This window comes from Enhydra lutris, unplaced genomic scaffold (genome assembly GCF_002288905.1).
Source record: "Enhydra lutris kenyoni isolate GAN:26980312 unplaced genomic scaffold, ASM228890v2 scaffoldscaffold38, whole genome shotgun sequence".
NCBI classification, from domain to species: Eukaryota; Metazoa; Chordata; class Mammalia; order Carnivora; family Mustelidae; genus Enhydra; species Enhydra lutris.
The window spans coordinates 4,892,971-4,910,222 of NW_019154122.1; the positions used below are offsets into that span (position 1 = coordinate 4,892,971).

At 39.1% G+C, this 17,252-nt stretch overlaps 1 protein-coding gene across 2 annotated transcripts in view; it reads left to right on the forward strand.

Moving 5' to 3' along the window:
* Positions 1-17,252, forward strand: part of LOC111154675 (eukaryotic translation initiation factor 4 gamma 3) — a 373,624-nt gene that overhangs the window by 326,513 nt on the left and 29,859 nt on the right. For both annotated transcript variants that reach the window (XM_022514486.1, XM_022514485.1), the window contains 6 exons: positions 758-890; positions 4,277-4,371; positions 6,776-6,869; positions 8,555-8,672; positions 11,368-11,588; positions 13,324-13,442. In XM_022514486.1, coding sequence (XP_022370194.1) covers positions 758-890; positions 4,277-4,371; positions 6,776-6,869; positions 8,555-8,672; positions 11,368-11,588; positions 13,324-13,442 — 780 coding nt within the window. The remainder of the gene's footprint in view (positions 1-757; positions 891-4,276; positions 4,372-6,775; positions 6,870-8,554; positions 8,673-11,367; positions 11,589-13,323; positions 13,443-17,252) is intronic.

The following is a 17,252-nucleotide window of genomic DNA, read 5'->3' on the forward strand; positions in this document are numbered from 1 at the left end:
GATCATGACCAGAGCCAAAGGCAGATACTCAATGACTAAGCCACCCAGGTGTCCCACAAGATAATTTTTTAAAAATAGATTTGGATCAGTCTTTCACTCTTTTTATTCATTAGCTATTGGAATACTCAGCATATAATAGTTCAGGGTTGATTGAGACTAATTTTTTTTAAAGATTTTTTTTTTTTAAGATTTTATTTTTTTATTTATTTGACAGACAGAGATCACAAGTAGGCAGAGAGTCAGGCAGAGAGAGAGGAGGAAGCAGGCTCCCCACTGAGCAGAGAGCCCGATGTGGGTCTCGATCCCAGGACCCTGGGATCATGACCTGAGCTAAGGGCAGAGGCTTTAACCCACTGAGCCACCCAGGCGCCCCTAGATTTATTTATTTGAAAGAGAGAGAGCATGCGGGGATAAGGGGCGGAGGGAGAGGGAAAGAGAATCTCAAGCAGACTCCTTGCTGAGCATAGAGACTGTTTTGGGGCTCGATCTTACAAACCTGAGATCATGACCCGAACAGAATCAAGAGTCTGTGCTGCTTAACCAACTGAGACTCCCAGTGGCCCCAAGACTAATTCTTTGTCTCTAACCCTAAACTGCACATGGTGCCATCTGTAAGACAGATGAAAAAAGTACTGTAGTACAGATTTTACATATATTTTACACTTTCCAGGAGTGAGAAGTATAAAATAGATTTTCAAAATTTTATTTTGTTCATTTTTTGTTTTCTAGCTGATAATGTTGTTTCCTCCTTTTATAGTGCAACTGGGTATCTCGAAGAGCAGATCAAGGACCTAAAACTATTGAACAGATTCACAAAGAGGCTAAAATAGAAGAACAAGAAGAGCAAAGGAAGGTCCAACAGCTCATGACCAAAGAGAAGAGAAGAACAGGTGAGGGGTGGAGTCCACTGGGGTGTTAGGAAAACTAGGGAGATGAATGACAGATGTTTAAAAATTCTATATTTAGATGTGAAATGACATCAGAAAGAATAAACAAAAAATAGAGTGGTAATTTGTAAGTGAAGCAGTTTCATCTGGAGACTGGTTTTTGAGTAAAACCCAAGAATGCAGGACTCATCGTGGTTTCTTTGACTACTTTAAAGTCATTAAGCAATAAGACTTTATTGAGCATCTTCTGTATACTCAGAATTGGTGAAGGATATAAAAAGAAGTAGAAGATACAGTTTCTTTTCTCTGAAAGCTTACAGTTTATCTGAGAAGGCAAAACTAAAAAAGGGAACATTTGTCAAATAGAAGATAATAAAATTATGAAATGTATTCTCAAGATTGTTAAGACTCAAAAAAAAAAAAAGAAAGAAAGAAAAGAAATATGGGGCAATGGGGAACAAATTATATGACACCACAAGGTAGCAATTAGCCAAAAGCAAAATATAGAATATTCTATAAACAACCTAGTTTTTTTTTTACAAAACAGTAATACCAGTTAAAATACAATAAAAGCAAAAAACAGAAGGGAAACTGTAGATTAAAAAAATTTAAGAGGCTTGGCAACTGAATGCACTGTGCAGACCTTATCTGGACCATGATTTGAACAAACCAATTGTAAAAACCTATCTTTGAAAGAACTGGAGAAATCTGGATATGTACTATGTATATGCTATTATGGAATTACTGTTAGTTTTTAAAGTTGGGATGACATCATGGTTATTATCTAAAAATGATATTGTTTTTGGTTACATATGCATACACATGGATAAAATTATGTAATACTTGAATGCTACAGAAAAGAGGAGAAAGGATAGATATAAGGATATTTGCAAACGTTTTAAATTATTGCTGGGTGTTGAGCACATTGTGGTTCATACTATTTTCTTCTATGCTCAAAAATTTCCATAATCAAATTAAAATAAAAATCTTCAAATTTCCTCAAAAAAAAAAAAAGATTGTTAAGACTCAGAGGAGAAGAAGAAAGCAAGCTAGAACACATCTTTATTTTAGGAATGCACCCTTGAACTGAGTCCAGGTGAATGCTAAATATTTGGAATGAAAGGAATAATTTTAGTCATGAAATTAAAATAAATATATATTGTGAAGAGGCACAGACAAGCCTGATTGGAGCAAAATTTAAGTGTTGAGATTCAGTGAGAAAATGTTTGTCTGAAAGAATGAAGCCAGATTAAGAAATTTTGACTTTGTACATGGTAGACATCACGGAGCCATCAAAAATTTTTAAACAAAGGAATGATGTCATGCTAGTGGTATATAAATAAAACAAGTCTGATCATTTTTACATGATGAATCAAAGGGCACACTGAACTCAGAAATGTTGCATTGCTGAAATCCTGGTAACAATAATTATAAAAGGAAGAAATGGGTGGGAAAATGTGAAAGGTGACAAAGAAGGCATTCTGCACTGGAGAAAATAGGAAGTTCATTGACTAAGTTTAAGAACATTGGAAGAGGAAACTTCTTCAGAAGGGAAATGATCATTCTTCTCATAAGCCTGTTTGTTTTGAGATGGCAAGAGGGCATCCAAATAAGAGCTTTCATTTGTCCACTGTGCTGTTATGTGAGCATGGTAGTTACTGGGTCATGTCAGTAATGGTTGAGAGCATAAACTCTGAAGTCAGACTGTCTGGGTTTGAATTTCAGCTCTCCTACATCGTAGCTGTATGACCTTGCACAAGTCACGTAATCTGTAAAATGGATCAAATAATGGTTGCTGGGGTTTGTGTGAGGATGAAGTGAGGCATAACATGTAAAGTGTTCATAGCAACCGGCACATAGTCGATACTCAATGACTGTGAGCTCTTCTTTATCACAGACAGTAGAGCTCAGAATGAATTTATGAGAGATGAATCGTCCACGGAAGAAAGTGTTCTTTTAAGTTTCGTGGGACACCACACTCCCGCACCTTCCTCGCCCTAGAACCTAACACAGTGCCTTTCACGTAATGACTTATTATTGAACTAGACTGAAAGCCCAGTCCATGGAAAGATGTCCATAGATGACTAAAGAAAAGAAGTCTTGGAAAAATGACAGATAAAGAACAAATGGAGAGGAAGAAGGACTAGGATATAAGAAAAAAAAAACAAAACAAGAAACAAGTTTGTTCATGATCAGTAATACTGGATAGCACAGAGAAAATCATGTATGTGAGGACCAGAAAAGCTTTTGAATAGAGAGTTTGATGGTTTACATTCAACAAATATTAAGTGCCTGTCACTAAACAGGAGAAAGAAAATCCCTTCCTTCGTGCAGCTTACACCGTACCAGGGGGACAAACAACAGATGCTCAAATAAAATATGTAATTTTGTGAGGAAGTGAGAGTCGTGCCAGGCTTGGTGGGTAAAGGTATAGTTTTAAATAGGGTGATGGTGGTGCCTGTTAAAATTGGAATTTGAGTGAAGACCTGAAGCAAGTGTTGAGGGAATTAAGCCATGTGGGTATTTGGGGAGAGGTTTTTAGGCAAAAGGAATAATAAGTAAAAGGCCCTTAAGTAGCATTTTCAAGGAACAGCAAGGAGGCTAGAGTGGCTGAAGCAAAGAGCATAAGGAGAGAGTAGTGGAAGATAGGGTTTGAGATGGGGGAGGCTGGATTACTCAGAGCTTGTAGGCCATTTAGAAGTAATTTGGTTTTTTGTCTGAGTGAGATGGACAGATTAATAGGAGTGTTTTGAGTACAGCAGTCACAGGACCTGACTTGTACTTCATTAGGGTCGTGCTGGCAGCCATGAAACAGACAGTGGAGGGTGGAAGCATTGGAGCTAGTGAAGATGTTTTTATGCTTTAAGTGTTGCTGGTGAAAACCAAAATGGTAGTGTTGGTAGTAATAAGACGGAGCTAGATGCTGAATATATTGTAAAGGGTAAACTGACAAGATTTGGTGCCAAGTGAGAGAGAGAAATAGGAACAGGGTTTCTGCCTGAGCAGCTGATGGGTTGGAGAAGCAGGTTTTGGGGGAATGAGCCAAGTGTACTGTGTCATTTGACACTATTAAGTGAAGTAAACTTTGTAATAATTACTTTCCATCTGATGTATCCTGAAGTGTTCTAATCATGCACAATAAACACTACATTTGGCCCTTGTGTCAGTTAGTTTCTTCTAGGTCGGCTCTCCTGGTATTTCTACCTGCTATTTTCATTTTCTACCTGATATTTCTGGATGTTAAAGAGATAGTCAGCAATGCTTTAATAATCTCTTTGGTCCTTTTCCTTGATTTTCATTGGAGCTGCTGAGTTGAAAATATTGCTCACTCTGTCGCTGTCAAACTGACTTGAGTTAGATGAGAGACGTACACTCTGTTCTCCCTGCAGGTGTCCAGAGAGTGGATGAAGGGGGATGGAACACTGTACAAGGGGCCAAGAATAGTCGGGTATTAGACCCCTCAAAATTCCTTAAAATCACTAAGGTGAGTGTGACATTTAAAACACAACTTATGACAGCCTGAGAATGTGACTCTCAAAATTATTTCTTGCTCATGTGAAATAGCCATATTGCAGATTTTATAGGTGAGTATTTTTTTTTTTAATGCAGATGCTTTTCTACAAGTCAGTATTGATCCGTGTATTCTTACTACTCATTCCTGCTGTTCCTCTCATTTCTTGGAGAGTTTGCTAAGTGGGAAGTGATGAGTTTATGATGATGAAGTTATGAGATGCTTACTATAGGAGAGATAATAATAAAGATACTTTAGTAGCTATAAATTGTAAGCTTTATACAATGTATAATTAGCTCTGGGGAAGAAGCAACTACCTGTTTAAGCCTAACTTGAATTAATGGTTTGCCATATCCAAGGCCTCAAAGAAATCACAGAAGACTACTACTAGAAATCATTCTGTGATGAAGATGTAATATTCTACCTTCCTCTCTTGAGAATCCGTGGGCAGTAAGAGGAAAAAGGTTTCTCTTAGCAGATGTTTTCAGCAGTAGAAGTTGATCACTGTAAGTCACATGAAGAACCTTGGAGAACATAGAACAAGTGGCATTACCTTTTGTAAAAGTAAAGCTCCTACAGCCCAGTTTTACAAATCATGTGCAAGTCTGGTTTGATCCTTCCTATGTCATGTACTTTGCATAGTTCTGAAAATTGCAGCCTACTGGTAGGATACTAATAGCAATCTAAAGCTGTTGTGGAATCACCAAATGAAAGAGAACTGACAGAAAGAAAAAGAGTTTGAGAAAATTGGAAGAAGATGGACTATGTCATTTTCATCTTCATGTCAAAGTATTGCTTCAGGATAGAACATTCCATCTCTAGATTGCCCTAATTAGCAAAGATCCTATTCTCTAAGATTCTGGTACATTCTTCTAGTTATTTATGTCTCAGTGCAGGGATTCCATTGCTGAATACAGCTTGATTCCCATCCAGTTCTGTTTCTAGCAAGAGGCTTATTTTATTTTAACAAAAATCTTATGTTAAAAAGACAATCCCTCCAATATCAACCCCAACATCTTTGAAAATTACATCACTACTTACTAATAATATTTGTGTTTTTACATATTGTTTCCGTGCATGGATACTACAAAAATGAGTAGTGTTGGTATTAAAACTACAACATTATTAGTATTGTGTTAATTTGTAAATTCTTAATAAATTTTGTGTATATTCCGATAGTTATAGTGTAGGTACTCTACTTAAATACCCTAGAAAAAATTGAAAACCATTAAACAAAGGCATTGTTAAACTGGGAGAGATTCGTGTGAAAGCATGTGGTAGAGCAAGGCAGCACTATGAGAATTTATGAACACTTTTATTGCAAAGAGCTACATTGCAGCTTTCTATGGTATGTGTTTTCTATTTAATATTGCATTCTAATTCCATTCATTTGTGCTGAAGTTGTGTTTGGGGGATTAAACCTTAAAGAGTCATTTTAACTTCCTGTCTAATTTCCTATACTCACTTTTTTTCTTACTGCCTTTTATTGACTACTGTGATGCCACTTCTCCATCCTTAGTTCCCACATATTAGGCGTTGCTGAAATATGAAATCTTTGTGCCTTCTGACCTGTTTTCTGACAGTAATGTGAAAAGATTAATCCGTTAATTTTGTGGTATACAAAATTTATATATTCACTGGGCATTACTAGACAGGAGGAATTACTAGAAACTGCTTACATTTAGTTAAATGGTGTACCAACTTAGAGGACCTGAATGCATTCTGCAGACCATTGGTTCCAAACTGTTTTGTGGATACTGGATTCCAAGAAAGGTGTTCAGGGTCCACCAGAATCCCATGTGAATGTGAATAGCTCCAGTTTATATTTCTTAAATTGTTATTCCAAGGAGTATTTTTTTTTTTTTTTAAGATTTGATTTATTAAATCACAAGTAGGCAGAGAGGCAGGTGGGGGGTGGGGGGGAGCAGGCTCCCTGCTGAGCAGAGAGCCCAATGCGGGGCTCAATCCCAGGACTCTGAGCCCATGACCTGAGCCGAAGGCAGAGGCTTTAACCCACTGAGCCACCCACGCGCCCCCCCAAGGACTATTCTTTTTGCCAAAGTTGGTTTTCACTGCACTGAAGGGGGAAAGAAGATAAACCATTCTAGGGGCACCTGGGTGGCTCAGTCGGTTGAGCAGCTGACTCCTGAATTCCACTCAGGTCATGATCTCAGGGTTGTGAGATTGAGCCTGGCTTTGGGCTCTGTGCTCAGCAAGGAGTCTACTTGAGATTCTCTCTTTCCCTCTCTCTCTGCCCCTCCGTGCCACTCGCAGGCATGCTCACTATCTCTCTGAAATAAATAAATCTTTATAGGAAAAGAAGAAAAATCATTCTGGAATGTTTCCTATAATTGGTTTGTGGTCACTTATGTTACAGCCCACAATTGATGAGAAAATTCAGCTGGTACCTAAAGCACAGCTGGGCAGTTGGGGAAAGGGCAGCAGTGGTGGAGCAAAGGCAAGTGAGACTGGTAAGTAAGCAGTGTCCCTTCTTGGGAACTTGGATGTGATCTGTCAATATTCAGCTTATAGCACACTCCCACAATCATTTAATAATGGTTTTAGGAAAAGATCTATAGACGAAGGGTGCCCAAACTTACTGGTGTCCCTCTCACTGTGGATCCTTAGGTATTTTAAATATTTACAGTTTTTTTAGTTCAGTTAGGCTATTTAAGACTTTAATTTCTTAGGTTCCTTTGTTAAAGTTGATGTTCACTAATTCAGTATAACTAGAGAAATTACTAGTACCCCAAAGGAAAAAGAAAACTCATTTCGCTAAGAAAAAGAATTGTAAGAGGAAGTTGTAAAAGAATTGGAGTGAAATATTTTTTCAAAAATTTTAAACAAAAGTCACATTTTGAGAAATCAAATGTTAGATCATGACAAACACATCTTTTTAAAGCTAAGAAAGTCCAATGGAAAGTAAAAAAACTTCATTGTTAACCTCCTTCCCGTATTTCCCTTCTATTAAGGAATTTTGACCTTTGATTCTTTAAATTTTAAAAAATTGTGTTATTGGGAAGCTGGGTGTGTCAGTCAGTTAAACGCCTGCCTTCAGCTTAGGTCATGATCACAGGGTCCTGGGATTAAGTCCTGCATTGGGCTCCGCTTCTCCCCTGCCTGCCGCTCCCTCCACTTGTGCTCTCACTCTCTCTACAAATAAAACTTGTTAAAGATTTTATTTATTTATTTGAGGTAGAGCGAGTACACAAGCAGGGGGAGGTGCAGAGGGAGAAGGAGAAGCAGACTTCCCGCTGAGCAGAGAGCTGGATGTGAAACTTGATCCCAGCACCCTGGGATCACGACCTGAGCCAAAAGCAGACAGTTAACCAACTGAGCCACCCAGGCACCCCTAAAAAAAAAGTTTCTAAAATAAATTGTGTTATTCACTTAAGCCCACATGCAAATTTTACATAATATAAATACATAGGATTTGTATTAGCTTTTCAGTATTTTGTTTTGTTTTTGCTTGTCCCCCTCCTTCCCTGTCTACCACTCCCACCCCCTTGCCTACCTAGGATAATTTAATTATGTTTTTAAAGCAGCACATGGTTGTAATGATCAAAGATTTCTAAGTTTGGGGGGGTTTTTTGCAACTAATTCCTTTTTTATTATTATTTAATTAACAAGTAGTGTATTATTAGTTTCAGAGGTAGAGTTTAGTGATTCATCAGTTGCATATAACACCCAGTGCTTATTACATCAAATGGCCTCCTTAATGCCTATCACCCAATTACCCCATCCCTCAGATGGATAAATTCCTTCTAACATTATGATTCTAAGTATGGTCTATGGACCAGGAGATTGACATCACCTTGTTAGGCTCGTTAGAAATACCCAGTCTCCCAACAATCCACCTTAATCCCAAGGGAGGCAGATGAATTGGAAGCTACATTTGAGGGGCTCCTGGATTACTTAGTGGGTTAAGCTTCTGCCTTTGGCTCAGGTCATGATCCTGAGGTCCTGGCTCAGGTCATGATCCTGAGGTCCTACTCAGCAGGGAGTCTGCTACTCCCTCTCCCTCTCTGCTCCTCCCCACCACTCATGCTCTCTCTCAAATAAATAAATAAAATCTTAAAAAATAAAATTAAAAGCAGCTGCATTTTAGTCATGTGATTTGTATTTTTTTTTCCCCCTCAATCCTCAACACCTTTAGATGCCTTACGGTCCAGTGCTTCCAGTTTAAACAGATTCTCTGCTTTGCAACCTCCAGCACCTTCAGGGTCTACATCATCTACGCCTTTAGAGTTTGATTCCCGACGGACCTTAACCAGGTAAGAAGCCTACTCCTTGTTAACTCAGGACTGACCTACTTGTCGATGTCTGTTCTCTCTCTATCATTCTCTCTCTCTCTCTCTCTCTCTCTCTTTCACACACACACACACACACACACACACAGACTCCCACAGAGACTATGATAATCATCTTTATGGCATGGATGCCTTTTATCCCTAAGGTTGATTTTCTTTTTCTTTTCCTTCTTTGATCTTCACATTTTGTAATTTCCAAGATAAGAACATAATTGAGTGGGAGATTTGGGTTGAGGTGGAAAAGAAGAGCAGGTTACCTGGAAAGTTTCTAATAGTTTGTTTCTTAAGAGACCAGACCCACCCAAATAGCCCTGGAGGCCGGTGCCAGGCTTGCTAAACTAAAGCCTCTCAGTATGCTCTAGATTAGACTCACACTTCGAAGCACATGAATTAAAGGGCATAATAGCCTATCTGTATGTTTTTCTGTCACACTGGTCTTCGAGTTATATTTGAGGCTCTCCTTTGTTTCTCACTATTCTCTGTATTGTCTTTCTATTTTCATTTTGTAGGATTGATACAGTGAAGTGTTCTATTGGTTGGTTTATAAAGAATGAATAAAGACCTGTAGAATAATGACAGAAAACAACATTTTTTATTTTTTAAAATTTTAAGCTTTTAAATTTTATTTATTCAAGTAATCTCTTGTGTCTAACATGGAGCTCAAACTCACAACCCTAAGATCAAGAGTCACACAATCTACCAACTGAGCCAGCCAGGCTCCCCTCAAAAATTTTGATTTAAGCGCTTTTAGTGCTGAAGTTGCTTTAAGCTCTGAAACTTTTTTTATTATTGTAATCACTTTGACCAAGTAGACTTTCTAAACAATGTTACTGTTCCCTTGGCTCCTGAAACAAAATATACTTAGCCTAATTCAGATTTTAATGATGGCTCAGATTGCCATGAAGCATCGTTTGTGCTCTTGAGGTATTTGTGGCTCTTCGTCCTGCCGTAAATTTCCCCTGATGGTTCTGCATTTTGAGTACTTGTTTGTTTATGTTCTTTCAGAGGTTAGATCATTGTTGTGCCTCTAGTCATTTCTCTTCTCTTCCTTTTTTTTTTTTTTTTAAGATTTTATTTAATTATTTGTCAGAGAGAGAGAGGGAGAGAGAGCAAGCACAGGCAGACAGAATGGCAGGCAGAGGCAGAGGGAGAAGCAGGCTCCCTGATGAGCAAGGAGCCTGATGCGGGACTCGATCCCAGGACGCTGGGATCACGACCTGAGCCGAAGGCAGCTGCCCAACCAACTGAGCCACCCAGGCGTCCCTCTTCTCTTCCTTTTAATTGGCTGCTCCTGATCTGTTATGGCCCAAGAAACTATTTGCCCAACTGATTAGAATTGTCTAAATAGGGAGTTTAGTGATTAAATAGGGAGATTTTGGAAGATTCTCTCTTAATAAAATGTGACTTTGGCCTTTCAAAATCTACTTCTGGGGTGCCTGGGTGGCACAGTTATGTGTCCAACTCTCGATTTTGGCTCAGGTTGTGATCTTAGGGTCATGGGATCAAGCCCCAGATTAGGCTCAGTACTCGGAGTCTGCTTGGGACACTCTCCCTCTGCTGCTTCTCCCCGCTGCACTCTTAGTCTAGCGCACTTTCTCTCTAAAATAAATCTTTTTTTAAAAAACTACTTCTAGGGATGCCTGGGTGGCTCAGTTGGTTGGACGACTGCCTTCGGCTCAGGTCATGATCCCGGAGTCCCAGGATCGAGTCCCGCATCGGGCTCCCAGCTCCACGGGGAGTCTCCTTCTCCCTCTGACTTTCTCCTCGCTCATGCTCTCTCTCACTGCCTTTCTCTCAATAAATAAATAAAAATCTTTAAAAAAAAAAAACTACTTCTACTTGGTTCTCAAAATATTTTACTTCTATTTGAAGTTTCTGAATAAATTCTGTAATTTATTTGGTATTCTGTCTCTCAGTTTTTTAGCTCATACATTCATCACTATCTTTATTTTTTTTTTTAAGATTTTTATTTATTTATTTGAGAGAGACAGTGAGAGAGAGCATGAGCGAGGAGAAGGTCAGAGAGAGAAGCAGACTCCCCGTGGAGCTGGGAGCCCGATGCGGGACTCGATCCTGGGACTCCAGGATCATGACCTGAGCCGAAGGCAGTGGTCCAACCAACTGAGCCACCCAGGCGTCCCCATCACTGTCTTCATTCTTAAAAAATTTTAAAAACTAAAATAAAGAGATGCCATTGGCATTTTAAAATTTTAAGTAGTATCCCTTTTAACATCTGTGAAAAAAGTAAAAGCATGCTTAACATTCTCTTGAAAGCACTGATTCCAATCGTTTATATAAATACAGTTTGAAGGGGCGCCTGGGTGGCTCAGTGGGGTAAAGCCTCTACCTTCAGCTCAGGTCATGGTCTCAGGGTCCTGGGATCGAGCCCTGCATCGGGCTCTCTGCTCTGCGGGGAGCCTGCTTCCTCCTCTCTCTCTGCCTGTCTCTCTGCCTGCTTTTGATCTCTGTATGTCAAATAAATAAAATCTTTTAAATAAATAAATAAATATAGTTCGAAGTATAATTGGTGCCTCACACCTTTGAAGTTATGTTAAAAAAATACTCTGCATACTTTTAGAAAGTCTAAGTGTTATTTTATAATTTGAATATTTGGGGAAGGGGTGATCTTTCTTCTGAAAAGTTTATTTTGTCTTTTAAGTCGTGGAAGCATGGGCAGAGAGAAGAATGACAAGCCCCTTCCATCTGCAGCAGCTCGTCCCAATACTTTCATGAGGGGCGGCAGCAGCAAAGACCTGTTGGACAATCAGTCTCAGGAAGAGCAACGCAGAGAGATGCTAGAGACCGTGAAACAGCTTACGGGAGGCATGGATGTGGAAAGGAGCAGTGCTGAGGCTGACCGAAACAAGGCCCGTGAGTCAGGTGAGAGACTTGATATATACAGGAAGGAGATTTGGGCCTTAAATATGGAACAAAAAATGCAGAGGAGACCTTGTGCCTGTGTAGATTTCAGAATCAATGTGTGATAATGACACAATGGTGTCTTCAAAGGTAAAGGGCACCTAAGTAGTTCTGTAACATCGTTCTCATTTCTCAGGTTATCCCTTCGTTCAATAATTTGTAAATTTTCTGCTTTCTGTAGTAAATATGATGGTGACGAGGGCCACTTGCTGTATTAAGCAATCTGAATTTCTTACTAGTTCTCAAAATAACAACTCACTATGCAAAAAATAAATAACAACTCGCTGTGCATTAGAGTGCATGTATGCTTTGTAGGGTCCTCAAGTGTATGAAAATTCTCACATTATTGTGCCACTGCAAGGCAAACCTAAGAGGAAATATCAGATCATCTTTTGTTACCTTAGTCTTGGTAACTTCCGTGGTTTTTGTATATGTTTAGCATGTGTATGAATAGAGGACCAACTCTAGTAATGCTCTAAAAATTACTATCATGAGTGTAACCTATCTGTGTTTCTGTTTCCTCATCTGTTATATGGGGATAGTAAATGTACCTCCCCTGTAGAATTATGGTGAAGATTAAATGAGAAGTTAAAGCAGGTAAATACTTAGAACATTATCTGATAAATAATAGATTTTTCAAAAGGTACTAGATGTCACGATGATGATGATGATGGCAACAATGAAAAATAGTTTAAATGTAATTTTCAGCATTCTTAAAATCTTAATTTTGAAGTAGTACTGGTTGTTTATAATATTTTTATAGTTTTCAAATTTGTTTCAGTATTTAAATTACGTTTCCTAACTATAATCTCTAAATGAATTCAAAGACAAATTGAAATGTCTTCTCCCAGCTCTAGACTTCAGATCTTTTAGCTTTAGGGATATGTGGCTTTCTTATCTATGGTAGTTATTTGGGGAACATAACAAGATGGGGCATGAAAATATCAAGTGTGTAGTAAATAATATAGCACAGTTGCCCTCTGCATGTTTATTGTCTGGGTCATTTGCTTTATTCACTACATACACACTTACCACCTAGTGAATTGTGGGCCCTGGATCTCCACTCTCAGCCTTCAGTCATATACAAGTACAGACTGAGAAAAATGCTATAGAGGAGAGGAGCAGAGTTCTAAGAGAGTACTTGACAAGGGAACTAGCTAGAATTGACACAGAGGGATGGGAAGGCTTCCCTCAGGTCCGATGAACCAGTAGGAGTTAAAATAGGTTTATAGGGAGGGATGGGTAGGGAGCAGAGAGAAAGAGCATTCCAACCAGCAGGAGTACTATGAGAAAAGGAGTAGTAGGCAGGTAGAACCACAGTATGTTCAAGCAATGGCCGAAGGCCAGTGTGGTTAGAGCTCTGTTCGTGATTGTGGAAGCTTCATGTGCTCTTCATCATTGAAGCAGTGGAGAAGAATCAAAATGCAGAAAGGAACAAAAAGACTTTAATTATAAAAGTTTACCATATCCACATATTCTTTTAATTATAGAATATGAAGTTACTTAGTGTGTATCTATGCTGTAATAAACATTTTTCTTTTCTGCTTTTAGATGTCTTGCCTTGTCAAATTTGTGTCTCTTTTAATGTTTTTATGGGAAAATTAATGTAATAACACATAGATATTGTCAGCTATAATCCCACCACTTTAATGATAATTTTTGTCATTTTTACTTTTACTTTTTTTAACCTCACTAGTAGTAAAACCAGAAATTCCAGCAACATCAGTTCCTGACAAACCTGCATTGTCAGAATTGGAGATGGAGAAGAAGTCCAAATCTATTATTGATGAATTTCTACACATTAATGATTTTAAGGTAATGAAATTTTAAAAACAACAACAACAACACAGAAAGCCCCGTAACAGATACAGTAACTTTGTTCTGGTCTAATAAGTCTCTTGTCACTAAGACTTAGAGGAAGTAATCCAAATCCCACACAGTTCAGTTTGCACAACTCTGATGCATCTTTGCCAGCTATTCTCTTTTAAGTTGATAACAGAGTACCCAGGATCACACGGCAAGCAGGAAGGGAGAATGGACACCAGTCTATCCCTACGGTTGGATAACCACATTTGACTTTGATACTAATAAACAAAAAACAACACGTTACCATTATTAGGAATTTCTGTCTCCCTCTATATTGCCTCCCATGAATTTTATCATGGGAATCATTTTATCATCATTCTTGTATTAACTTTGAAGTATGGCTGGTGTTACTTTTTATTTATTTCATAAATGGAAAACTGAGGCACCAAGAGGTAAGCACTGTGTCAGGGTCAAATAACCTACGTGAAACAGTCAAGACCCAGGTTTGAATCTGCCATTCTTTAGCCCTAGCCTTCTCTTTGAGCTTCATTTTAAGATGGTAGTGAGTGAGATAGACATATAATGCTGGACTTTATGAGCTCTGTAGTCTCATGGCAGAAACAGATCATTAAGACTTAACTCCACAGATAAGTATTTAAGCTGTAGTTATAATAAATGCCAGTAGACCTATAGGTCTTGGGAAGATCATATAATAGGACCTAGTTTAGGGATCCGAAATCAGCAAAGGCTTATCTTTAAATTGTCAGATATATTAACTACTTTTACTTTAGCATTATATTAAAAATTCTCTCAAGCTTACTTGTTCTCTTGACAGTGTAGTCATTACCTGCTTTCTCTACTTAACAGTCACCTTGGTTAACCATAGCCTAACTTTCTAAAACCCTCAATCCTCTGAAGTCCAAAATTGAGAAGAAGTACTAAGAAATTATGATGATGAGCCAGGTAGTTTGGGAAGATATGCCCTGTCAGTGAGCAACAAATACTCAGAAAGGAGAAAAGTATGACCCTATGATGAACTGAAGACATGGCGGGAGGTGTGGGGAAGACCTTAGCAACACCTAAGTGTGAAAGGAGAGCTCTCTGAGAAATCATTAGCCCTAGGCCTGGCCTGCAGGATGGAAGAAACAGAGTTAATTAGGCCTCAGGAATTTCTTTTCTCTTAATTTCTTTTTTTTTTTTTAAGATTTTATTTGTTTGATAGAGGGAGAGAAAGAGAGCACAAGCAGGGGGAGTGGTAGGCAGAGGGAGAGAGAGAAGCAGGTTTCCCACTGAGCAGAGAGCCCAATGTGGATCTCAATCTAGGATCCTGGGATTACGACCCTCGCTGAAGGCAAATGCCTTTTTTTTTTTCTTTTTTTTTCTTTTTTTTTTCTTTTTTTTCTTTTTTTTTTTTTTTTCATTTGAGAGATTGAGACAGAGCACAAGCAGGGGGAGAGGCAGAAGCAGACTCCCCGCTGAGCTGGGAGCCCCATGTGGGACTCAGTTCCAGATCCCAGAGATCATGACCTGCGCCAAAGGCAGATGCTTAACCAGTTGAGCCACCCAGGCACCCAAGGACTCAGGAATTTCATTGTACAATGTATAAAACAGCTCTGCTGTGAGTGATGATAAGAACCAAGTAGTATTATTAGCCATAGTGATAGTACATAGTACTATCTATATATCATAGTATAAGCTATGTACTATAGTACATAGTAAGCTATAGATAGCACATAATAACACATGTAACACATAGATAGCACATAGGCTTACTATGTGCTAGATGTGCTGTTTTACATATTTTATATGTATTAGTTTATTTGTCCTTAGGAGGATCACCCTCCTGATGTTAATACTATTATAATAGCCATGTTAGAGATAAGGAAACTGAGAGGCAAAGATGTAAAATAACTCTCTCTGAGTCATGCTGCTGCTACGTGGCTGACTCTGGATTTAAAATTAGTTTTCTAGGGGCTCCTGGCTGGCTCAGTCTGTAGAGCATGTGACTCATTGTCTCAGTGTCATGAGTTTGAGCCCCACAGTGAGAATAGAGATTACTTAAGAAAATAAAAATGGGGCACCTGGCTGGCTTAGCTGGGAGAACATGCGACTCTTGATGTCAGGGTTGTAGGTTTGACTCCCATGTTGGGTGTAAAGATTACTTAAAAATAAAATATTTTTTAAAAATAATAAGGGCGCCTGGGTGGCTCAGTGGGTTAAGCCGCTGCCTTTGGCTCAGGTCATGATCTCAGGGTCCTGGGATCGAGTCCCGCATCGGGCTCTCTGCTCAGCAGGGAGCCTTCTTCCCTCTCTCTCTCTCTCTGCCTGCCTCTCTGTCTACTTATGATCTCTCTCTGTCAAATAAATAAATAAAATCTTAAAAAAATAATAATAATAAAATTAGGCTTCTAGTTTCAGAGCATAGACTATATCTTATTATCTTTAGCATATCAGTATGTTGTGCTAAAGGCTTACAGAGCACATCCTAAGGAAGAGATTTTTCTAGCATCTTAGTAGGTGCTATTATAAAAATTGGGGTGCCTGGGTGGCTCAGTTGGTTAAGCAGCCAACTCTTTTTTTTTTTTTTTAAGATTTTATTTATTTATTTGACAGACAGAGATCACAAGTCGGCAGAGAGGCAGGCAGAGAGAGAAGGAAGCAGGCTTCCTGCTGAGCAGAGAGCCCGATGTGGGGCTTGATCCCAGGACCCTGGGATCATGACCCGAGCCGAAGGCAGAGGCTTTAACCCACTGAGCCACCCAGGCCCCCAAGCAGCCAACTCTTAATTTTGGCTCAGGTCATGATCTCAGAGTCCTGAGATTGATCCCCGAATCAGGCTTTCTTCTTAGCTGGGAGTCTGCTTGAGGATTCTTGCTCCCCTTCCCTTTTCCCCTTCCCCAGCTCATATTCTGTCTCTCTCTCAGATAAATAAACAAATCTTTTAAAAAAATAATACAAATTAATATTTATTGAACCTTTCTTTTGTGTTTGACAGTGTGTCCCATCATTTTCTTAGGAGCATTCCTCACAGTAACTCTATGAGGAGAAGTTAAAACTGAAAGATTGTTAACACTCCTAAATTCACCTAGTAGTAAGTAGCAAAGCCAGGATTCAGACCTACATTTCTTTGATTCTACACCCTGTGTCTTTAGCCTTTGTGATACATAGTTATTGAGTATCTAAAATGTGCCAGCCACATTTTGGGGAAGACTGCCTGGATATTCTGTAGTGTATATAGTGAACAACATAGTCTGCTTCTGTGGGTCAGTTGTGGAGCTTACCATCTAATGAGAGGTACAGAGCAGCCCTAAAGATACCTAATAAATACACAAAAATACAAAAAGAAAAATAATGTTTCAGTGCAGAAGTAAAACTAGGTGATACGATAGCCCATGAGTAGTCACAGAGACCATAGGAGGTGTCAGTTCAGCTGAGTACTGAGTACTGAATGATAAGATTCAAATCATGAGAAAATCAGGGAAAGGACAAGATTATGAATAGCTAAGACATTAAAAGTACCATGATATTGGGGTGCCTAGCTGGCTCAGTCAGTAGAGCATATGACCCTTGATCTTGGGTTTGTAAGTTTGAGCCCACGTTGGGTATGGAGATGACTTAAAAATAAAATTATTGGGGCGCCTGGGTGGCTCAGTGGGTTAAGCCGCTGCCTTCGGCTCAGGTCATGATCTCAGGGTCCTGGGATCGAGCCCCGCGTCGGGCTCTCTGCTCAGCAGGGAGCCTGCTTCCTCCTCTCTCTCTGCCTGCCTCTCTGCCTGCTTGTGATCTCTCTCTGTCAAATAAATAAATAAAATCTTTAAA